The sequence below is a fragment of the Mustela nigripes genome, chromosome 8 (genome assembly GCF_022355385.1).
Source record: "Mustela nigripes isolate SB6536 chromosome 8, MUSNIG.SB6536, whole genome shotgun sequence".
In the NCBI taxonomy this organism is placed as follows: Eukaryota; Metazoa; Chordata; class Mammalia; order Carnivora; family Mustelidae; genus Mustela; species Mustela nigripes.
The window spans coordinates 90,925,741-90,950,269 of NC_081564.1; the positions used below are offsets into that span (position 1 = coordinate 90,925,741).

The window sequence follows — 24,529 nt, forward strand, 5'->3', positions numbered from 1 at the left end:
CGTGGCTCCACGTGATGCACACGGGGGCTAAGGGTTTGATGCTTCCATTTCTGTCCAATGAAAGTAATTTGTCAAAAGTGGGTTTTTTTAAAAACTGGTAGGCACACGAATTTGGGACTGATTGATGTCTTACACTGTAATGACAAAGATAGTGACTCTTTCCCGGTTTCTCGCCTGTCTCAGAACAGGCACAAGTAATATCCGCAGCAAACAGCACATGTGAACTGAAAGGCAGAGCAGCCCTTCCCTCAGGAAGCCAGACCCTCCACGTGATCACCCGCTTTTCCGAGGGATCTGGGCGGGATGCGTGTCCTCCACGGGGAAGGACATTGCTGGCAGCCGGAACTACAGAGCAGAGCGTTCCCACTGCCGAGGGGCGCTCAGGTCTGAGAGCGTCGGCCCGTGAATGTCCATCACACGACAGGGGGGTCCTGGTCCCACGGATGACCTTCCTCTGTGCCTGGTCTTTGTCGCAGGAACCCTCACCCAGAACGAGATGGTGTTTAAGCGGCTGCATTTGGGGACCGTGTCCTACGGAGCGGACACGATGGACGAGATCCAGAGCCACCTCAGGAACCCATACTCACAGGTGAGCCCGTTGGCGCTGGGGGGCCGCCTGCAGGAGAGCCAGGCTCGGGGAGCCACCCTGAGCCTGTCGCATCCGCTAATCTCGAAATCATCCAACGTCTTTGTCCTAAAACACTCAGTTCTCATTTATAAATCAGGAGACAGTTTGGGGGCCAATTTTAAGTAAGCATTTCTGTTCTATAAAATAATAAAAAAGTATAATGACCTTAAACCATTTATTCATATTAGATAATTTTCTTAGTGAAATGGTGGGAAGAAGTCCCTCGCTGCAGGAAGGATTGTCCAGACCGCCAAGCAGAATGCCGCATCCCAGGCTTCTTACCGGTCCCTCGGTGTTGCTTTGTAATTAGTAAGACTTTCTCATATTTTTCTGCCTCTTCGAGAAATGGACGTGGACACACAGTGTCCTGAGCTGTAGTGTCGCTGTCATTCGGCCTCAGCGGCTGCCTGTGCACAGCAGCCCTGACGCCCCCGGGGCCTCTGCTTCTCCTCTGTCATCGTGAAGTGGAACTCCGACGTCCAGTGTTTCACCTGCAAGTATGTCGGCAGCTCTCTGAGGTGCAGGAGATACACAGCCTCGTAGCCACAGTGTTTGCTGGAGGTTTCGTAGGCGTGTGCTCTGCAAGTCCATCTGTGGCCCGGGACCGTCCTGACGTGGGGCCCAAGGCGCCGTGTGTGCCCCCGGTGACGGGACGTGGAGCCGGCAGATGCAGGCCACGGGCAGAGTTCATCTGAGGCCACGCCAGTCCCGTAGACTGTTCCCAGGGAGCGTCCGCATTGCACTCATCTAAATCCACCAATGATGTAACCAAACCTCACGACCCCAGGGCCTCTGAGATGCTTGTGCACAAGGCTGTGGTTTGAATCGGGGGCCAGCTGACACTTTCCTGGGCTGCTTCTCTGCCTCTCTACTGGCCTCTTGTGGGATTTGGTCACCCTGGTCATAACAGGCTAGTGTAGCTCAGGCACAGACACACAGCTTGCCCGCCCCCTGGGGACAGGGACTTGCTGTGCGTGGACCACAGCTGCCCGAGGCTCCATGGGCCGTCTGGCGGCGGTGCCCACAGAGGCTGTAGGCCCTGTGCATTCATGTCGTCCTTCTGACTTGACTTTCACAGCTGGGGCTGAGCCACACACGCCCTGAGCAGTTTCTGCTCTGACCAAACTCAGTGTAGGCTGCCTCGCGGTCAGCTTGTGCGGACCTTCTCTTCTGGAATGCTTCCCAGGATGGCGTATACTTTACTTTCCAAGACGCTGTCAAATGAAAACTGTCTAACGGATATGTTCATCGTATGTGATGATCACGTACACAGGCACACGTACGCGCACACATACACTGAGAACCAAGCCCTTTCTTAAGTTGGATGTCACTGAGTTCAGTGCAGGGTCCTCTGTACTCTAGAACGTTTGTCAACAGAAGGAGTAAGACTTACCTCCTGGTGATCTGGGTCAAGGTCGAGACAGTACCAGGTAAAATCTGTTTTTAAAGAAATAAATTTACATTATCCGTGAATATTTTAATAGTTCCCAATAAGCTATTTTACTAGAGAAATTAAAAGCAGAAAGGATGAGTCACTGTATAAAAACAGCAAATAGTTGATACTTGTTTCCATGGAGGAAGATTTTTTAAAAAATCTTTTTTTCTAAACTACTTGTTGGTTGGCTGGTTAGATAGTACTTTTTGGAAGATTGATTTTATTCCTGGGATTCTGTCTTTTGATTAAGATGATAATCGTCTACCAGGTCCTCTGCAGCGTGACACACATCTCCCAGATCTGATGATACGTCCACACTGGAGGCATGTGGGGACGGAGGGTGTCTCTGCAGCAGCAGGAGTGTGCGGAATTAAGTCACACGGCTGCCAGTAACCATGACTGAAGCCCTCTGCGGCGCCAGCCATGCCGTGCCGCTGTAAGGGGAGGCGAGCACGGGCGGCATGCTGGCTGGGGACCGCGGCGACGGGCCCCCACCGTGAGACAGCGCTGTCATCCGGCCGCCGCCAGTCACAGCTCGGCGGCCCCGCTGCCCCACGTCCAGAAGCGAGTCTCGCCTGCTCGGGAGCAAGGGAGCCGAGGCGTGTCTGTCCCTCTGCGGCGCGGAGGTGGCGGCTGGACAGACACAGGGCGCGCGGGACGTGGAGTCCGGCTGTGGGGGCCGCCTCGGCCCAGCGTGGGGCGCTCATCGTTCTGCCCAGAGCTGGGCTCGGACTCGGAGGCCGCCGCGGGTGGACTCGGTCACTGCGTGAGCGGGATGTGCCAAGTGCTTTCCTGCCCTCAGCTGCGTCTGCTTCGGCGCAGCCCGGAGGCGGGGGCAGTGTGCGGCCTGGTGCGTCCTTCCCAGGAGGACAGGCAGGGCTCCTTGAGGGCTCAGCAGGGGTAGAGAAAAGCGCGGCGGCCGGTTTGGGGAGGGGACACCCGGGAGGCATCGCGCGCAGGCGGCAGGACAACGTCAGCGCCACCAGGCCACGGGTGTGAGCCACGCCTCCGGGAGAGCTGCCCGCCTCCTGCCTCGCGGACACGTGCTCGTAACCCGAGTGGCAGCCGTATTGTCCCTTCTGTACATTCTGTATTTCCTCAGGTGCAGCCTCCGGCCGGCGGACAGGCTGCCAGCACGACACCCCCCAGAAAAGCCCAATCCACCGCTCCCAAAGTGAGGAAAAGCGTCAGCAGCCGAGTCCACGAAGCCGTGAAGGCCATCGCTCTGTGCCACAACGTGACCCCCGTGTACGAGCCTCGAGCCGGCGCGGCCACGGAGGCCGAGGACGCGGAGGCGGACCAGGACTTCAGCGACGGGAACCGCACCTACCAGGCCGCCAGCCCTGACGAGGTCAGTCGGGGCCTTTCAGAGAATCTCAGAAACCAAACTGCAAACGAGGCACGAGATTTCCTTCTGGGAGGGTGAGTGTGAGGGGAGCTTTGTTGCCGCTCCGGATGGGGCCTGAGCTCCAGCCCGGAAGGCCTCAGGCTCTTTGGGATCCGTGCATTTGGGCCTGCTGTGTCCGCATATCCCAGAAAGTCCAGAGAGTGAGTTCCTGGGAAACAGAGGAGAAAAATCAGAGCTTGAGCGATGTCATAAACGGATTTGTGACCAAGTCAGGTCCGAATGACGCTGCTGGAGCCCGCGCTGTGCCCTCATCGTCCCGTCACCTCAGCTCCACGCAAATCGCGAGGCTGGCCTGTGAAATTCACGGGTGGTTTTGTTTGGGGTTTGTGCCAGAATTTAGCTACAGCATATTTATTTCAAAATAAATATGAGTTGGGGGGCTCAGTGGGTTAAAACCTCTGCCTTGGGCTCAGGTCATGATCTCAGGGTCCTGGGATCGAGTCCCGCATCGGGCTCTCTGCTCAGCGGGGAGCCTGCTTCCTCCTCTCTCTCTGCCTGCCTCTCCGCCTACTTGTGATCTCTGTCTGTCAGATAAATAAAATCTTTTAAAAAAAGAAAGAGAGAATTGGGATAGAAATCATTTCAAAAATCTACAGAAGACAGAAACCGTAAAATCTTAAATGTAGCAGGTTAGTCATTTCTGACCTTACATTTTTTTACTTTCATTTTTTATTTTTATTTTTTTGAAGATTTTATTTATTTTTGTCAGCACACAAGCAGGGGGAGAGGCAGAAAGAGAGGGAGAAGCAGGCTCTCCGCTGAGCAGGGACTCAATTCCAGGCCCTTGGAATCACGACCCGAGCTGAAGGCAGATGCTTAACCGCCTGAGCCACCTAGGCGCCCCCATTCGTTGACTTTTGATAAAAGCCATTGTTAATTTGCCCGGCTCCCGTTCAGGCAGTGTATTTTAAACACCGTTTTCTTGTGCACTCTCTCGTAGTCAAGGTTACTGAGCTGATTCTGTAATCAGACCGACAGCCGTGGAAGCAACGGAAGCAAACAAGCTTCTTCCTCGTGGAATTAATCCCATAATATCCCCCAAAAGTCAGGGTTTAAGGAGGAAAATCAGATGTAACGTTTTATTAAAGAGAGGAGCCCGGTGGGAAGAGCGAGGTCGCTCCTCTCTCGTGACATCACAGCAAGGGACAGGTGCCACTTTCCCCTGGGATGTCCGCGTCAGGGAGTCCCGAGGGCTGGGGCCTTGCGCCGCTGCTGGGAGCCGCAGCGTGAAGCCAGGAGTGCTGAGATACTGGGGTGTCACGTGCGCCGCAGAGTCTGGGCGTGGGCAGGAGCGTCACTGTCGTGCTCGGTGATACTAAGGAAGAGCTCAGAAGACAAACCTGTGAGTTTCCAGTGTTAGGAGAGGCGTCCTGTGAGTAAAAGCTGGAGCCTGCTCAGGCCCCTCGGCCGGGAGGACTGCATAGACGTGTATCGTGGCTGTGGCTTGCCAGGGCTCGTGTCCCGCTTCCCTGACGCCAGGCACACCTGTCCTCAGGACCTCCCTGCTCCTTGAAAGCTCCTTGGGACGATTGTGGCGTGTTTTGTTCCCAGAGGCGCCCTCTGTCTGTGTCTGCGGTCTCCTGGGAGCCACAGCGGACGCCGGCACCCCTCACCCTGTCCGCCCAGCAGGGGGACTAACGGCTCTTGTCAGTCTTTTCTTGTCTTTCTTGTGTATTTGCCATTTTCTGTTCCTAATGCTTGGTTCCAGAAGCACTGATTGCTGGGCCGAGTGCGGGGCCAATGCTTCTCCCTTCTGGAGATGCACCAAGTGGCGCCCACAGCGGAGAACCACGGGGCGCCCGCCGGGGTGTGCAGCGAACACTGCAGCAGAGCAGGGGGAGCGCTGGGGCAGTGCGGGGGGCTGTGGTCCCTCCCCAGTGCCCCCACTGCAGGCCACACAGTGGAGAGAGAGATGTGTGACCCACTTACCTTGTTCTGACCTCGTGATGACAAGGAACCAAAATGCACCAGCAGACGACTCACAGCATGTGACGAAGCTCTGTGCACCCTGTGTTATTTGAAAACCAAATTTATTTTTAAAGATGTGCATAGGCACTTGTTTATTTAGTCAGGAAATTATCTCACTGTAACCAAAACAATCTACTTTAGGAAAATTAGGCCGTGTCATTACTCGTGTAAGAGCGTAGTGGTGGTAAAAACAGCCAAGAAGATGGAAGTTCAGTTTTTCTTTAACTGTGGAAAGCTGAGACCAGTCGCACTGGCTCCTGGCCTCCCCTCGACGCTTGCTTACATGGGGACCCCTCTCTCGTCCTCCCGCAGCTGCCCCGCACGGGTGTGCAGGTCTCAGCCAGTCCCCCGAGGCCCAGGCTGCAGAGAGGTGCTGGGACGGTGCTGCCGTGGGCGGAGAGGGGGGGCTTCTCACGGTAATAACTTAGAAACCGGATTCCTGGGACTCTCGGCCTTGGCGTTCCAGCGGGACATAGAGCCCGGGAGTCCGTAGCCAGGTGGCAGGCATCTCATAGTGGTCTTTCCCCGCTTCTGGTGCCTGATGACTTTGTGGCGGGGAGCTCCCGTCACGGGGTCACATCATCCCCCGGCTCATCAGAGGGAGGAGGGCGCGGGGCACGTGCGGAGGCCCAGCCCGCCACCTCTCCACCTCTCCTCGGCACGCTTGGTCTGGAGTCCGCTGGCCGGCGGACGGGACGTTGTTAGCACCACGGGTACACGCTGGAGGTCGTGTTGACCTATAAATACAGAGACATCTGTTGTGCCCAGACCCCATGTGGCTTTTGGAAGCGTGTGCATGGCATATCTTTTTATCTGGTAATAGGCCATGTAGGCGACACTGCTAAGAGGAAGAGCTGAGCCGATCTCTCAACTGCTGTCGTCGCGAGCAAGCACGGGCCACGGAGGCCACAGCCCTCTGTGGACGTGGGCCACGTTCCGTTTCACATGAAGAAGGGGTTGAACACATTCTTTGCATGATGTCACATTCTAGAAATTCTCCAAAATTGCATGCGACTCTACATTGAAAACTATTTCCCAGTCTTAAAGATGGGAAACTGAGACCACAGATGTTTCTCAAGAAAAATTTTCCTAGAAATTGTAAAAATACTGTTTACATATTTACCGTATTACCTGCCGAAAGTAAATACAAGTTTTATTGAAGATACGTGGGATTTTTCATCTTTAGGTATTTATGTAACTTATAACACTTTTTAAGTCTTAAATTAGATCTTCACAATAGAGCGGGATCTCATGGATTCCAAGATTACTGGACTCAGATAGAAACTGCCAGTCTGAGCGCTGAATTTTTTCCTTGTTTAAAATTTCTTTCTACTTTGGAGATTGGACAATAATTAAAAGTAGCAACCCATTTAAATAACCTTAAAAAAAATCCGAACATGTATTTTAAATCTGAAAATGAAGAAAATAGAGTTTGTCATAATTTTTTAAAAGCCCTGTCGATGCGATGTTTGCAGATCCCTCAGGCCCGAGGAAAATCATCTAAATGGTTCATTATTTAGCTTATTGAACTTCGCCGCAGTTAGGTTGACGGATGATGGCGATGCTTCCCAATCACCAAAGCCCCGTTTTAAAAGCGTTTTTTATTGAACAAAGTGCTTAGAATATTGCACCCTGGAGCTTTATTCCAGGAAACGGCTCAATTGATGTTTTCTGTTTGACCTCAGCTGTGACCTCTCACAACACGTATGGTTAATAAGCAACATTATCATTTCGGAGACGTCCCTGGTTTTGTGCATTCTGTGTCCCGCCCTCTCGTATCGTTCCTGCGTGTGTGTGGCTCTCGTGTCCCCTTCAGCTCTCGAGAGAGCGGGACTGCGGGAGAAGGCTCTCCTGGGTCCCTGCTAGCACAGTCGCCGTTCTTGACCACGCACGTGGCCTTCGTTCTCACTTTCCTGGAGACAGGAAGGGTCTCTTGCCTTACCTACAGACGCGCACAAACGGATGTTCATACGAATAAGGAAATTCTGGGGGAGTGGATGGTCAACCCTTAAAGGCTCTGTGAGGTCTGTGAGGTACGGTCTTCAACTTGCCGGCACGCGTCATCGTGGGACATCGGTGGACCTTGAAGGAGCAGCAAGTGGTGGTAACGTTCACGTGTCAGCGACGCATCTCGCACTCCCCACGGGGAGCCCGCTGACACCCTGGCCCTGTTTCTCAAGACGAGTTCTCCCTGAGAGAGGAGCAACTCACTTGCCTGTCGCGTTGGCTCTTCCAGCCGCAGCATAGCAAACAGCAGCCTAGTAAACATTAGGACGTTCCCTGGAGATTCCTGGGTGGAATTAAGACCCGTCCCCCTTCAGTTGTGTGTGTCCCATGTGAGCCCCTGAGTAACACAAGCCACCAGAGTGGACGCACACTCCGGAGCCGGAGCCTTGGTGCTCGCTGTCACCGACTCCAGTGACCAGGGCCATGGTGACACAAACCTGAAGACTCTGGCTTCTTCGGGCCCAGAAAGAATGATTGGCCAAGATGTTTGATGCCTGCTGACAACCAGCTGTTGGTGGCGGTACTCTTCCCCGTGGTGCAGCGGGCTTCTGTGTCCGCTGTCATCACCCCCCAGCTGGACACTTGCACGAATGAGCTAATGTTGCCGCCAGACCACAGGTGAGTTTTTTAGACGTGGAAGAATAGCACATGCTTAATGGCCTTTGGCTTCTGGACTCACCGAAGCGGCTCTCACGCACGTGGTATGCACCAGTTGTGTGTCTGCATGTGTGCGTGCCCAGCGCCATGGGGTAAGCAGCATTGCGTTGGCGCATGGGGGGGCCGGCCCCTCCTAGGAGCAGTGCACAGCGCGTGCGGCCGGCCATGACTGCTGGTTGGCAGCTTTTCTGGGTGATCAGACTGCGTTCGTGTTTGTAGCGCTGGCGGGTCAGAGCAGTGTGGGGATACCGCACGAAGGGACGCTAAGCCCGTGGTCAGGATACAGTGGATCGCGTGTGCGGGAAGAAAGGTATCCCTGGCGTGTAGCTGGCGGGTGTGTGTATTTGATTGCTAATATGGTGACAACGTTCTCCCAAGCTTTTCAGTAATAGCACAGAAGTTTCTGGATAATGAAATCGTAGAGAAAGACAAATGTTAAGATCTTCCCTCAACTTTTCTGTCCTATGGAAGGACCCTGGGAACACTGTCCTGCACCGGTTCCTTAGCAGGGAGAATTGTGAGTGTGACAAAGACTGTGTGTCACTGAGTGGCTTGTGGATGAGCTCCGTAGTCAGCGGAAGACATCCTTTGAAATATATTAACCCTTTAAGTTCGGGGTTATCTTTACATTTCACAGAAGATCTTGCAGGATTATGTCCCGTTGGAAGCAGCGGCTTCTGGAGGAACACGGCCACACACAAGGAGGATTTGTTAAACCGCTTTCCCCACATTTCATCCCAGTACTGACAAGACCATCGAAACAGGTCAAGTCAAGCAGTAGTACTGGAAACTTCCTTACTAAAGGAGCCCATACCTGAGTGCCAGGACACTTTCGTGTTCTGTGGGCCACGGATACAGGACCACGGGTGCTGGATGGCGCGCCATCACAGACCGCATCCCCGGGAACAAGAAGAGGTGCACCTCTGGCCTTCTCCCCAACTGAGAGGGCCTCGCTGATGGGGAAGGCAGGCAGCCATGTGTTCCTGCTCCTGACATAAATTCTGAGCCAAAGACCTGACCATTTCAGCCCTCAGCAGCTTTGTATGTGTGTCCTGTTAGTACAGAGAACACAACCAAAGAGAAGCCCCGGTCAGGAGAGGCCAGAGATCCAAAGCAACGTCCTGCAAACACTGAACAACTGTGCTCACACTGCAGCCTCCAGGTGCAGACGGCACTGTGGCCGGGGCGGCAGACGACGCTGCATTTCCCTCGGAGGACGTACCCTGGGAGCACTTAGCAGACAGACCAGAGGCTGTGTCCACCAGTAAGAAGAGACAGAACAAGTGAGCTCGTATCAACTAGAAATTCAAACGGCTAAAGTAAAAGCGATGAGCTCAGATCGCCGGCGAAAATAGCGATCCTGTAGACAATGCGAACCAGTGAGCACAGACTGAGTGCAAAGTTGACCCAACAGGAAACTTTTCTGGATGAAGGACGATATCCCAAAGGTCTCTAAGTCAGTTCATGAACCCAGCTCAATCCCAAGTTCCACAATCTGATCAAGATGACATAGACATACACACAGTAAGAGACTTACAGCTGAGCTTATGAACATAGACACAGAAATCCTGTCATCCCACAGACCGACAGTGTGTTGAAAGACACGACCAGGTAGCATTTTTCCCAGGAATGAAAGAGCAGTGCTGGGAAGGACATGAGCATGGCTCCGGAGGGATCGGGTGTCGCGGGATAGTCTCACTTCCATTAGGGAGTGCCTTCAGAAAGGTCCTCAAGTTATGATTCAGTACCCATTCCTGATCAGAACAAACCAAGGAGGCCCTCTGCACATCCAGTAATAGTCAATGCAAAATAGAGAAGTCCGTGCGTGCCAGTCGTAAGTCATGATACCAGTCGTAAGTTAGTACTCACCGTCACACCACATAAACTCTACGATTGTTCCCAAGTGAAGACTAAAGCAGGATGTCCGCTGGCACCAGTGCCATTTCACACAGTCCTGGACGTTCGATCCACACAGTATGTCAGGAAGCAGTCATGAGCGTTGCTACAAGGAAATTAAGATCAGCACGTCAGCACGGCGTGACCCTGTATTTCGGCAACCAAAGAATCGTCATCCGGGAGACCCCAGTAAAAACACACAGACCCACGTTTTTTATAATAATCAGCCACAACCTGCTACACTGAAGACGATGCCCCATTCACATAGCAACAGCAATGAAAATAGGTAATCATGAACCTAAGTAGAACTGTGTCATGTCGGAGGAAAAAACAGCTAATTTTAAAGCTGTGCTTCCAAGCACTGTGACCAGAGCTTCACCTACACTCGGTCTCTTACCAGCTCTGGGACTGACTGTCGCTCCCTGTGAGCCCTGGCCCCGCTTTGCAAACATCTGCAGAGTTTTAAGCCCTCCACGGTCTAGATTTCTTCAAAACCTACTGAAACTACATCTGCAAGATCAAACATCCTTTACCAGTTCCTTATATTATTCCTGATTGGTCTGTTTTGAAAACAGTTAACGTCACTAAATGTGAAGGTTGCAGTGTACGATGTTTAATAAGTTAAGCAGACACACATTTGCATTAACTACTCTACGGATCTGCGTTTTACCAGCATGGAGAACCTGCTGTGGAGAGAACTGTGCCAGGAGTCCATGGTCTTGAGCCTTGGAGCCCCTCACCCCTGTCAGGCCTCCATTACCACTTGCGGGAGAGCAGGGCTGGATGTTGTGCACACACCGGGGATTTCCCCCACTCTCTCGCAGTCCGCACAATACCCAAAGCAGTCTCAGGCCTCACATGTCATCAAGGACTATGATTCGCAGTTGCACACCTTCCCACATCCAGGCCCAGGTGTTCAACCAAACATTTAAGGGAAATAATAACAATTCTATATAAACTCTTCCAAAATACGGTAGGGGAGGAAACACTTGTCTGGTATTAAACTGACACCGGTATCAGACAAAGGCATCATGAGAGAGCCACAGACCAGACACTTGGTGTTACTGGTACTGGTTGTGAGTGTGGGCGCAGACATCCCACAGAGGGAGGCCGGATAAAGCCCAGCAGGGTCCGAGAAGGAGAACACTTCTCGATCAGATGAAGCTTACCCCAGGAATGCGGGGCTGGTTCGATGGTCGTCTGTCAGTTAGGGGATCCACGGACCACGGGGGACAATCTGTGTGATGGTTCCAGGAGCTTCAGGGGGAAAAGCACTTGGCAAAAATCCAGCATCTGTTCCTGATAAAATCTCTCTGTAAACTCGGGGTAAAAGCATTTGTGCCGTCTAGCAAGGACGTCTGTGAGAAACCCTGCCACTAACATGGTGCGCCCTAGGAAACAGTGGTACGTTGCTTCTCATGTTCGGAGCAGGCCGGGGTGCCCGCTCTCCCACGCAGAACTAGCCGGGCACTAACACAAAAGGGAGATACAAGGCAGAGAGGAAGAGAACTGTCTTTTTTGGTGGAGGATACGATTATCCCTGTAGAAAATCCCAAAGGTGCTACTAAAAAAGAGTGGTAATGTTTAAGAAGTAGATTGACCAAAATCGCATATCATACATGTACAAAAATTAGGTAGATCTTATACACTAACAGGGAGCAAATTGAGATGTTTCAGTGGACCATGTATAGTGCACCAAAGCACACGAAGTACTTAAGGATAGTGTGAACCAACGCACGCAGAATTGGTCTGCCATCGGCACCAAGCCCATGACGCAGAGTCGAAGAGGGCCTGTGCGTGAGGGCGAGTCGTACTCAAAACTGGAAGGTACCAGCTGACTTCTGTGACGATGCCCAGGGGTCGCAGTGGGGGTGAAGCCAGAGCAACGGGACTGTCGTACACAAAGCCTCAACCAGTATCTCTCCCCATGTACAAAACTTAACTCAAGAGACACCGGGGGACTCAGTCACTTGAGCGTGTGCCTTCGGTTTCAGCCATGATCCCAGGGTCCTAGGATTGATTCCCGCGTCAGGCTCCCTTCTCAGCGGGAAGGCTGCTTCCTCCTCCTCCCCACTCATGCTCTGTGTCTCTTTCAATTAAATACTTGTTTTTAAAAATTAACTCAAATTGGTCACAGATGTATAGAAAACCTAAAAGTATAAAATTTCTAGAAGAAAAAAATCTGGGGGCACCTGGGTGGCTCAGTGGGTTAAAGCCTCTGCCTTCAACTCGGGTTATGGTCTCAGGGTCCTGGGATCCAGCCCTGAGTGAGGCTCTCTGCTCAGCGGGGAGCCTGCTTCCTCCTCTCTCTGCCTACTTGTGATCTCTGTCAAATAAATAAAATCTTTAAAAAAAAATCTGTAGGCTTGAGTCGGTGATTTCATGGGACACAGCAGAGTTTGTAGAAGTTGTTGATGGTAAAAACCACATTCTTCAGAAGACACCATTAAGATGAGGGCAAGCCACAGAGCTGTAGAATGTCTGTGAAATACATCCCTGGCCAACGGGTGGGAACCACAAGACATGAGGACTTCTCAGAACCCGGCAACGAGAGAACCTCCCCGCCACCCACCGCATCTTAAACGTTAGCAAGAGATCCAGACCGCGCTGCCGAGAAGAGGTGTCGGCTGTATCAAACAGCAGGAGCGGTGAGGCTTCGTGCGTCTGTCAGCGTTTCGTGGGGGAGAACGGCTGGCTGGAAACCTGAGGGGGAGAGACGGTGCTCAGACCCAACGACGCTGGGCACCGGGAGATTGCCGCCGGGCGCAGGTGCTAAGGACGGAGATATTTGCTTACCCGCGCATGGTGTAGGGGCCTGTCAGCCTCCGTTCTGAAGCCATTCCAGGTAAGAGATTATGAGTTCTCTCTTCTCGAAGGAATGTTTTGTGCTGCCCCCGAAAACACTGCAGAGAGCCCGGTAGACCTTGAAGGCCTCAGGCATGAAGGTTCTAGAACCTCTGCGGGTTCCGGTGTGGAAGGTGACGTGTAAGCCCACCCCTGGGCATGTGTGTGGGCTGCAGCAAGTGCCGCAGCAGAAAGCTCAGGCGTGTGAGGGGCAGAGTGGGAGGGAGCCGGGACGTGGCACCTCAGACCATCCACGAAACCTTCCTGGTGGTGGAGGCAGGAGTCACAGCCTGGCGGAGTGGCTGGAGAGACGGGCAGGCTCGCCGGCACAGCCCTGAACGCACACCCGCGCCAGGCAGAGGCTCCAGTGGGCTGGCGGGTTTGCTCCCAGTCTGGTGTCCTCCGCCACGAGCCCGCCTTCCGTGGGCCCGAGCCACACGGCAGCCCTCTGGGCATCTGCGTTCACGCGGTCATTACTTGGATGGCTTCAGGCTTCGTAGCCACATTACACACCAGTGCAGCTCATGTGCTTTTGCAAAGTTTGTATATTTTAATCACTTAAATGTCTTAGGACGAAAATAGAGCCAAATGAATTTGTATGAAATGAATTTGTATGAATTTTGACCTGGTTCCCTTTACGCCCACTGTGCTCTGAGTCGAGATGGTAAAGCTCAAAACCAGAACAGGACACTCTGCTCACGCCTCCCCGCGAGCTTGGAGCCACATGTCTGATGCGGGCCAGGTCCTGAGCACACCAGCGGGAAGCCCTCCGCAAACACCGTGTGTCCACGTCCGTCCCTGGGGTTGGCTCTTTATACGCATGTCGCCGAAACAGGCTTTTGTATCATCCAAAGGGATCCTCTCACCACCGAGCGGTTTGCATCGTGACCGCGCTCATAGCGTCTGTCGTCTGCTTGGGCTTGTGCAGAGCTCATGCTCCAGATGGTGATGGCTGCGAACAGTCGGCCTGGCACGCTGGCCAGGTGCAAGCCGCTGGACGGCTTCACGGGTCGTGACGTCCGTCGTCAACAGATGTAGGTCTGCACGTGTGGCCCGCGGATCCCGCCTGGTGGGGCACGGAGGGGGTGGCGGCGTGTCCTCGGAAGCGTCCAGTTTAGGGTCAGAGCGTCAGAGGCCCCTTTCACTGTGGACGTTCAGAATTCACCTGGGGAGTCCTGGGCCATTTGCAGCGCGTAGTGAGGTTTTACGGGAAACGTATGTCCAGGCTGCCTGTCCTGTCGCACGGGAAGCGGGCTGTGGGATTGTTGGCCTGCCCCTGTTGGCTGTGCTCTTTCCGGTGACGGCCTCCTGTCTTTCCGTAGTTCTGTAACCGGGAGTGTTTTGCTGGAGCTCTAGACCATAGCGCTGTGTTAGCCAGACACGGTCTCAGGATCTGGGCAAACCTCAGAGCTTAGGAACTCTCTGGAAAGCCAGACAACATGAGTTCTAATTCGAGCTGCACGGTGACTCGCTGGTCAACAGTGCACACGCGTGCGGGATGCGAGGCTCGCACCTGACCCGGCTGCTCTGTTCAGGAGCCAGACGGCGCCACGGTTACTGTTCCTGCAAACCAACCACCCAGCCCGGGGCCGGGGCGGGGGGTGCAGGTGGGAGGAGTCGAAAAGAGCCACTCGGGAGTGCTCCTAGGGGTGGCCGGGAGTCGGGCTCCCCCGCCCGCGGCGCGTCCACCCCGGCTGGAGCAGGCACTGACTGCAGCCCAGGAGGCCGCCGCGGATGCCCGACTCCGGGTGGCACAGTCAGTCACAGTCCTTCACAGAGGCCATCACCCTGCAGGGGGCGTGCCCGCCACCCTGGGGCTGTCCCACTGGGCCGTGCCGAGCGGGGACCCGACAACACTCGGGCCGCCTGAGGCCTTGCTGCTGTGGGAAGACCGGCCGTCCTGCCTTCAGTTCTGCCACGTCTAACACCTGGTCTCCACCTGTGGCCCTGGTCACCCATTCTAGAAGGCTTGATGTAGTCTTAAAAAGCAGTGAAAAATCCCGAAACCAGTCAAAAGGCAGGTTTTTTCTCTTATACTCTCTCCCCAAGGCTGTGCCCAGTACCACCCAGCCATCTCCACTTGGCTTTTCCGTTCTCCGCCTGACCTGGGGCGTTCCCACTGCTGACCTGGGCAGGCTCACTGGCCCTGTGGAGGCTCAGCTGGGGAGTCTCCCAGGACTTGGCAGACACGTGTTCTGCACGTGGTCAGGCGTATACTGCAGTTCAGGGTCCGTGGGACCTTCTTCCAGCCTTGTGTCCCCGAGCAGGACTGTGCCCAGCCGTCAGACTCGCGTCCTCCGCGGCAGGCCCTCCACGACAGGACCAGTGGGGCCAGCGGAAGAGGTGCACAGGCCGGGGTCCCCGAGAAGCCTGGCGTGAGCGCCCTCTCACCCTCTCCCATGGGTCGTGTGGACAGCGCTCACTGGTCACAGCAGTGACGCGACGACATGCACGGACACTGCCAGCCCAGGAAGCCCACCCGAGTCTTGGCGACCAGGCTTTTCATCGGAGGTCATTCGTGTAGACACGGGTGACCCCTGTGGCTGACCTTCATTTCCAGCTCCGGTGGTCGGGGGAGCCCACGAGGCCAGCTCCGCTCCGGAAAGCACATGGATGGTGCAGAGCATGTGCAGTTGGCCGCTGGTTCCCACGGTGCCGCGGTCCCTCCCAGTGTCGCTCCCCGTGCTGAGCGCAGGCCCAGCAGGCCAGGCTTTGTGCGGAGTCAGGCGCCGGCCTGGACGCAGGGGACGCTCTGGCTTTGCATTCACTCCCCGGCGCGGTGAGGGGTCGCAGTATGCTCTCCTGACTCTGAGCCTCTTTGGGGCAGCTTCGGTCCCTCACTGCGTTCCGGCAGAACGTGAAAACTGCCTGCAAGTCATTTCTAGACGGCAGTTTCCACGGCATTTGGTGTAAGCGTGCACGTTGTTGCCGTGTGTGTAATTGATCTTTGGGAAGGGAGGGGGTTGTTCTGAAAGAACTAATAGACAAAAGTGAAAATTGGCCCATTTCTTATATTTCCCACAAAAAGGGCAGCTAGGCTCCTGGGCTCTAGGACACGGGCTCCTGAGGCGCAGCAGAGGAAACCTGGCACGTCTGACATGGTCTGACCCGCCCAGACCCTGTACCGATTCGGGGGTTCGGGCTACTGTAGTTCCGAGCTTTGCCTCAGCTCTTTTAATTGTGTCCCCAGCCTGCTGAGCACATTGTCAAATCTGGTCAGTGCTTTTGGGTACCCAGCAGGTACCTCCTACATCAGGACACCTGGTGGTGTCCAGGCCACCAGGATGCGGGGGTGACCCTGACCCGGGCTGTCTGTGCAGATGATGCCCTCGTGGGCGGGGCTCACCCAGGGCGTGCGGACGGCGCTCTCCGAGACACGCCAGCAGGATGAGCGTTCCACGCCGCTCGAGCTCGCTGGTTGTGATGTGACACTTGCTGTCGTGAATCTATAAGTCAGCTGATAGTATGATTTTACTAATTTAAATGAAACATCTACAAAGGGAATATTTGCACACGACACATAGCTGTTTCTGCCTTGGCAAGCAGACTTGTGCCCAGCGACGGGCGGGGGGCCAGGCGTGGGCCGCGGGGCTGGACAAGTGGGCTAGGAGGCCTCCCCTTAGGCAGCCGGCTCCAAAGGACTGCGGCACTATTGGGCAGCTCGTACGTGACAGGCCACCATCAGTCTGCTCCTCGGAGATGGGACTGGCCTTGAGGGGGGAGGAGCCAGCAGGAGAAAGGGGCTTTGAACCCTTTATGCTTTTTTATAGGACTGCATTTCTGACTCTGGTTCTGAAGGAACCAAAAATCCGGGAGAGTTACTCAGTTCTGCTTTTCTGGAATTATTCTGTTCCCCTTCCTGTGGGCTAACTCTCTATGCAAACTTTTTAGGTGAGAAGTTTCTGCCAGGTGAATTCTGATGGATGCATTGAGTTATTTATTTATAAAATAAAGTGAAATTGTAAGCTGTATAAATAGGCCTTTACGATCCTAGACCCACAGTCGTGCGTGTCTGTTCGGTACCTTTACAAGATGCTCACGACGGGAAGTAAAGGCATCCCAGTACAGGAGCCCACGTCGTCTGCTGGAAGTCCCCTCATAGCCAGCCCCATGTAGCGGGGCCGTTTCCGCCGTCCCGAGCTCGTTCTTGCCGGCAGGGCCCAGAATGGCGCAGAGTAAGGCCCTCGGCTGTGTGCCCACAGTCCCCAGACCTGGAAGTGTTTCACGCCCGTTTTTCCCGCCTTATAATAATCTTCAGATGCCCCAGCCTCCACAGCACGGCCCTGGTCAAGTTGGAAGCATTAAAAACAGCAAGCATCTCGTACCCTAGTTTGACCGTTGCGCTAGAACCTTCCAGTAGTTCCAGCCACGGGAACTACCTAGAAAGCCCCACTTTAAAAGTGATCCCTGGTCTGCCCAAGGGACATCTCAGGTGGCATCTGTGGAAAGGAAGGGTAGAACCCAAACCTCGACCCAGATGTACGGAGTGTCCCGGTGGCATTCATGTGCTGGTGGCCTGAGAGGTTGCCTGGCTGCCACTGCCCTACAAATGAGGAGTTGGGGTGGGGGTTGACCTGAGCGATCCCGCCCTGGAGCCAGAGAGCCGAGCCTCCTCGCGGCCTGTCTTCACGTGACTCGACAGTGGACGCTAGGGCTCAGCAGTGATGTTCTGCTCCCCAGACAGAACCCACGATGCTCCCGAAGCGTTTGCTTTCTCCAGCCCTAGGGGACCTGCTGGACACGTAGGCGAGGACAGATCTCCAGCAAGGGTGCCACCTTCAGCCAGGGAGAGACCCTGGTGTCACAGGAAGCCCCACACTGGGCCCTAGGAGGAGCTGGGCGGGGGCGGGGAGTACCGCCTTCTGCTCACGTGGCCTCACGAGTCCCTGGTCTCCCACAGGTGGCCCTGGTGCAGTGGACGGAGAGCGTCGGCCTCACCCTGGTCAGCAGAGACCTGGCCTCCATGCAGCTGCGGAGCCCCAGCGGCCAGCTCCTGACCTTCAGCGTCCTGCAGACGTTCCCGTTCACCTCGGAGAGCAAGCGCATGGGAATCATCGTGCGGGTAGCCTGGTCGCTCGTGCTCCCGCGGGCCGGCGCGCGGCTCGGGGCTCGTCCCTGCTCAGACCGTCTGTGCTGCTTGCTGGGTTTTGAGACAAAATCTAGGAATTGGTGCTGGGAAGCTAGTGAGGCTCTGGTGGGAGCGAGTTCAGGTGACCCTCCGCAGACGACGGAGGCAGGGCAAGGAAGCGGCGTTCGCGACTCATGCTTGGAAAGCAGCGCCAGCCTTCTGTTGCGCTTCCCACAGCAGCGGCGTGCGGGGAGCTTTGAGGAGGAGGATTTAGGACCAGAAAGTTGCTGACCTGCATTTCTTGAATACTTTTAGCAGACACCAAAACCTGTCTCAGAAGGTGGCTAAGCAAGGAAAGCACGTTCAGTCCGCAGTGAGAATTTGAGAGAATTAACCTTCCTCTCGCGGCCTGAGGCGTCCCCTCCGTGGACAGGCTCTGTCGCCGCAGCCTCAGCACAGGACCGCGAGATCTGGCTTACGTTCTCGGGCTCGGCTGCCGGCACATCTCGGGGCGGCGTCGCCCTGCATAGCCTAGGTTCAGGGAGCACCGCTTTCCCTAGTGCGTTCCTGTGCGCGCGGCCGCTACTGCCCGGGAGCGGCGGGGCCTAATCCGGCCTGTTTCCTTCTGTCCCAGGACGAGTCCACTGCGGAGATCACCTTCTACATGAAGGGAGCCGACGTGGCCATGGCCTCCATCGTGCAGTACAACGACTGGCTGGAGGAGGAGGTGAGCCGCCCCGCGCGCCGCCCCCCACCCCGCAGCAAGCGCGTGTACCGCCGCAACCGGCAGAAATCCGGACGCCGCCTCTTAAACCAGAGACAGTATCGCTTCCCGCAGTGTTGAGTGGTTCCGGTCCCGTTGCATAAAGTAGAAAGACAGAACCGCTGAACCGTCAGCAGCTCCCTGTGTAAACAGCTGCCGCTGCTGGGTGGTGTGTGACCGCGTGCGGGTGTGCAGGTAGCCCGTATTGATAGTATCTTGTCTGTACTGGTGAAAACATAGCGTGACAGGCATTCACTAAAAATTCTGAGGTAATGCTGCGTAGACAGCCAAAGTTACATTTTAATGTATTTATTTTGTAATCTATGTTATTGGCAAGATTTTGATAAGGATATTAATGTCATTCTGATTTATATGTAGGATTCACTTTAAAAATAGAGAAGATAGAAGCGTGATTAGTCCTGCGTTTCGTCAGATTCTCTCTAGAGAGTTCACGTGCAGCCTCGTGAGATTATGTTATTGTCCACGTTTCTGTGTGAACAGAAAAGCTTGAGTTCGGAGGGAGACTGATGTGGGTGTGTGTCAGCGTCGGTGTCCACGGGTCAACCCGCCGTGGCCCGGGTGTGGTCGGTCAGTACGGCAGCCACACCCCCGCATCCATGGCCGTATTGGCGATACGAATCAATAGCTCCTTCAGGCACTTGGATTTAATCAGGCACATGAATAAATTAAATTCCCTGAAGACCTAGTAAAATGCCATAAAAATTACTTTCGGTCATAATGATGTACAATTAATTATAAAATACTTGTTTAATTTATTTAGCTTTATGAGGTCACATCAATAAGTGTCTTGCAACAGACAGATAAGGTCAGGCTGTTTTCCACAAAGATAGCTTTATTAAAAATCCTTTGTGCACGCATTCTCCCAAGGTTGCATGTCCCTCCCTTACATAAATCTCCTGATCCCCTACCCACGTCTTTGTTGTATTAACCGTTATCTTCTGAAAACCTGTACCTTGTTTGAAACAAGCACAAACACAAAAGCAGCGGCGTGTTTTGGGAGCCTGAGCGTGCCCGGAGCGCCTCTGTCTCAGGCAGGCTCGCACGCTGGGCTCTTGGCCGTGAGCTTCTGTTCTCCACGTACTGAGCGAGTCAGACGCGTGCCACCAACACTTCCCTCAGCCCCGCCCAGCGAGGGCCGGTTTTGTAGAAACCCTCACTGTGCACAGACTGGTGGTCAGGTCCCGGCCGCGGGAAGTGTCGGGTACGTGGCCTCCTTCCTCCGCGTGCAGGTGTGTAATGCGGGTCAGAACTGGGGGTCGGGGGAGGTGTGACGGGCGCAGGGACTCGCGCTCTGCTGGGAGGCGCGAGCCGTGGCGGTCTGCGCGCTTCAGACCTCGCAGCCAGACGGGTCAGGGAGGCCCTCGGAGAGCTGCCGTCGCTTGTCCTCTCTTCGCCGATTTTAACGTCCTGCGGGCGGCTGCAGTGGCGGGCTCGGTTAGACACGAGCGCCCCACCGGGAGCACAGCCGTGTGGGACCGCCAGCCTCCGCCCCGGGGACGGTGCGGGAGGGCGTCAGGGCACGAGCACGTGTGCGAAGTTGCGTCTGGACCGTTGGCCCATGGGTGTGTGCTCGTCCCTGGCGATGTGGGGTTCCCAGTCCCGCCTCGTTCTCAGTGCGTGGGAGGTGCGGCACTCCAGCAAATACAAGGCTCCCTCGTGGCCGCGACCTTGCCTGTGGCTTGGCAGCAGCACCCAGCATCACGGCGGGGCCGCCCTGTGTGCGAGCCTCCTGGTAGCCCCTCTCCCTTCCACTAACGGAGAGCAGCTTGCTGGTGTGAGACGGGTGCCTGATGCCAGTGTCACGCGTGTATCTTCAGGTGCACGCGGGAGACTGCGGCTCCGGCTGTGGTCGGAGCCCCTTGCTGTTGGCTAAAAGTGCTCCGGACACCTGCGCCCCAGGCCTGTGGGCCAGGCTGGAGCCTCCGCTGTGGCCCTGAGAGCCCCCCGCACCCAGAGCTGACCACTGTGGTGTTCTCCGTCCCACGCCCGTGCAGGCTCCCATGCTTTGAACCATTTAAACTTGTTCCTCGGAGTTTGAAACTTAAGAGTCAACCAGGAAGAGAGGAAGGCACTCTCAGGAGCCGCAGTGGCCTGGGCGAGCCGTGGCTGGTTGGTGGTAGTGTTCTGGATGTGTGGACACCATGGCTTCGGGGAATGGTATAGCTCAGCGCTCACATTGTTTTTTAAACTTTGTTTTTCGCGGAAACCCTGTTCTGAAACGTCTGCAGCTTGGGTGCGGCTTGGGCGGCACCTGGTCATCGGGCTTCCTGTCTGTGCGTCTGTCCCCGCCGGCCGTGCTCAGCCTCTTTTCCCTGGGACACCTTCTCTCCATTTCTCCTGCTCTTCCCGCGGGGGCCTCTGGGGCGTGGCGCCAGGGACGCTGCCTTGTTCACTCACCTCAGGGTCGAGGCTGGTGACCAGCCTGGGACCCCTGGCCTCTGCCCGCCGGTCCAGGACAGGGCTCATACTCAGGGTGAGACGGCCGCCAGCCCCGCAGGGCGCTCCTGGCCTGCAGAGGCGGTGCTCACACCTTTCCAAGCCACGCTTTTGGAGGGCCTCGGCAGGCTTCGTGCCGCGGGGCAGCGTCCCATCCGTGCAGCCCCAGGGAGAGGGCACAGTCCCTGAACGTGGGGGACGCACAGCTCTCAAGAGGCGGCGTCTGCTCCGGCTGCACCCGCCGCCTCGGTATCTGCCAGCTGTACGGGCTGCTGCGTGCACAACCTCGGGTGTCGCTCTTCGGTGCCCATCCGCATGAGTGCAGGCCGTGTCGGCATCTCTGGGCCCCGTCCCGCGTGGGGAGCACCGGCGAGCCTCTGTGAGGGCAGGGCGGGGCACCAGCCTGTTCTCTGCTGACGGCTGGGCACCAGTCCCGTCAGTGGCCCAGAATCAGCCTGTTCTCCCCGCGTCATCACTTTAAACTCCCCAGTGTTTCCTCTAATGGTTGGAAAATAGTGTTACTTTGGTGCATTCTCTGTGCCTGGAGCTGATACCTTTCCGTGCACTTGTGAGTGCGTTTCTGTCTTGTGTTCAAGAACACGAGCCTGGGTCTGTGGCCTCACTGTGGGCCCTTTTTTCCCTGCAGAAGATCCTGACCCCAGCGCGAAGCCCCAGAACTCTTGGGGTCTCCCCCGCCCCGCACTGCGCTGCCACACAAGACCACTCATCCCCCTCCTCCCCAGCTGTACCCCCAGGGGAGCCCACTCCTCTCCCTGCCCTCCCCCCCACAGCACTGCCACACGAAGCTCTCCCACTTCCAGACCTTGTTCCTCGCACCCTGGCACCGAGCTTTCCCACTTCCCGGGCCGCTGTGGCAGCCTGGTGTAGACCTTGCTTGTGATGCCATTTCGGAATAGTCTGGTCTAGTATGGGAAAGAAGTGTGCTTGTCGGCGAGCTGCCCGGTGACCGCAGCCTGCCCGCGGAGATGAGGGTCGCAGAGCTGTCCTCGCAGCGTGGCTGGGCTCATAGAACACGCCTGCGAGGTGAGCTCTGCCAGGGGTTGGCGGGCAGAGGCCACCGAGAGACCAGGTAGTCTAGGTGCACAGGCGCAGTGACGGACACGGGACGTGCTGGGTTCCCGAGCCGGGGAGTGGCCCTGACCACAGAGCAGATTTGGTGGAGGCCTTAAGTGCCTGTCCGCATCGCAGCCAGCGACTGGGGTCTGCGTGTGACCTGCATCTCCTTTTCCAGTGTGGGAACATGGCCCGGGAAGGTCTTCGCACCCTGGTGGTTGCCAAGCGGGCGCTGACAGAGGAGCAGTACCAGGACTTCGAGGTGAGCCAATCTCACAGCCCCTCTGCCCTCGGGCATCTGCCCCGAGTGGAAAGCCTGCTGCCCCGGGTGCCGGGGAAGGGTGTGTCCCCCGCACAGCCAGGCTCCCGTGGACGTGTCCGCGGTGTGACCCGTGCTCCGTCTCTGTGCAGAGCCGCTACAGCCAGGCCAAGCTGAGCATCCACGACCGGGCTCTGAAGGTGGCGGCGGTGGTGGAGAGCCTGGAGCGGGAGATGGAGCTGCTGTGCCTCACGGGCGTGGAGGACCAGCTGCAGGCAGACGTGCGGCCCACCCTGGAGATGCTGCGCAACGCGGGCATCAAGGTACCATGCGCGCCGGCCAGCACCCCCTCCCCGGGCGCGCGGTGGTGTAAGTTTTCGCTTTCAGGGAACTGCTTTCTGACCTCTGTGCCAGCGGAGCCCAGGGTTCACTTACAGACCGGAAGAGAAAATGTATTCCCTGGTTTCCCTGAGATCTGGGGCCTCGGGTTGGAGAAGGGGAACAACACGGCTTGAGTTTTCTCGAGAGGAAGAAATCGTGAGTGGCGAGACTGGTGAGATAGAAGGGAATGGCGGCGTTGCGGGGGAGCTGCCCGCGGCACCCACGCAGCAAGCGCAACCTGCGGGGGCCTGGCGGGGAGAGGGGGCCCCGTCCGGGCAGGACAGCGGCCCCTCAGGAGGCGCATCCGGCTTCGGAATCACCAGAGAGCCGTTCACACCTGGGCTTTGAGACACTGTCCCTGGACTGTGCTGCGCAGCCAGCGTCCGGGTGAGGAGGCCGTGCCTGCTGCCGTGCCCGGGGCCACCGCTCCGTCATGGCGACGCTTCGTGCGCCCTGCGTCCCCGTGCCACCCCCATCCCCGTGTGCTTGAGCAGCCAGCACGCTGCTGTGTACGGTCTGGGTGTTTCTGTTGGCTCCTTGCTAACCTGCACGAGTGTGTGGGGGCTGCCCTTCTTCCTCTGCGTCTCCCGTCTGAGGAAAGGCCCCTCGCGTCCCTTCACGGAGGGTGAGCTTGTGATTCCAGGCGGCAGGTCCGTAGGTGACCACGCCTGAGCCACACACAGCTTCACCAGGGGCGGCAGCTCTTACTGTCTTGTGTGAATTATTCTCAACTTTGTGGTTCTTTTTGTTTTTTTTAAGATTTTATAAATTTATTTGACAGAAATCACAGGTAGGCTGAGGCAGGCGGGGGTGCGGGGGAGGCAGGCTCCCCGCTGAGCAGAGAGCCCGATGCGGGGCTCGATCCCAGGACCCTGGGATCATGACCTGAGCCGAAGGCAGAGGCTTAACCCACTGAGCCACCCAGGCGCCCCTCCCAACTTTGTCTGAACGCCGTGTCCTAACCTTAGATCCAGGCTCTATAAGGTGAACGTAGATGTGTGAAACCGAGGGAAAGCACAAGTCTCCCAGCGCTGAGAAGAGCCACAAGCAGGTGATAGCTCAGCAGAAAAGCAGTACACCCTGAGGTTTCGTGTGTGCAGAACGGCACGTGTGTACGTGACACACTAAACGTCTGAGCAAGTCAGGCATCGATGAGAGGTCACTGTAAGGCTTTGCTGTTACATGAAATATTTGTGTGAACCATCCTGTCACACCTTAAATGTCTGGTTTTGTTCTCTTTGTGGTCCAGGGATTGGCTTACATACATAATACGTGCTTATGTCATTTTCTAAAAGTAAAAATAGCGGTATTTCCCATGTTGTATTTCATAAAGACAGTTTTTGGCTTAACTGCTTCCCCTTTTTGAACCTCAGTTTCCAGCTAAAAAATTAGCGGGTTGGGATAAGGATCTCTGGGGCGTCCCTCGCTCTGTAAGCCTGTGACCACATGGTGTCTTCTGGGCCCGCCGGTGCTGTGCACGGGGCTCTGGGAGCCTTGCCCTTGGGTGTACACAGGTGTCTCGGTAGCCTCAGGCAGAGGTTCCTAAACCCCGTCGTTCGTGTGGCTCCACACCTCAGCTGCTCCGTCTGACATCACTTAGGTCCAACTTGTGATAAAACGTACATAACGTAGCGTTTATCATCAGAAGCATCTCTAAGTGCACAGCTCATCGCCACAAAGTAAT

The 24,529-nt window shown here is 55.9% G+C and overlaps 1 protein-coding gene across 3 annotated transcripts in view; it reads left to right on the forward strand.

The window, feature by feature from the left end:
• The window catches only part of ATP9B (ATPase phospholipid transporting 9B (putative)), a 174,004-nt gene that overhangs the window by 126,163 nt on the left and 23,312 nt on the right, over nucleotides 1-24,529 (forward strand). For all 3 annotated transcript variants that reach the window (XM_059409851.1, XM_059409852.1, XM_059409853.1), the window contains 6 exons: nucleotides 477-589; nucleotides 3,166-3,414; nucleotides 17,744-17,905; nucleotides 18,546-18,638; nucleotides 22,384-22,467; nucleotides 22,617-22,787. In XM_059409851.1, coding sequence (XP_059265834.1) covers nucleotides 477-589; nucleotides 3,166-3,414; nucleotides 17,744-17,905; nucleotides 18,546-18,638; nucleotides 22,384-22,467; nucleotides 22,617-22,787 — 872 coding nt within the window. The remainder of the gene's footprint in view (nucleotides 1-476; nucleotides 590-3,165; nucleotides 3,415-17,743; nucleotides 17,906-18,545; nucleotides 18,639-22,383; nucleotides 22,468-22,616; nucleotides 22,788-24,529) is intronic.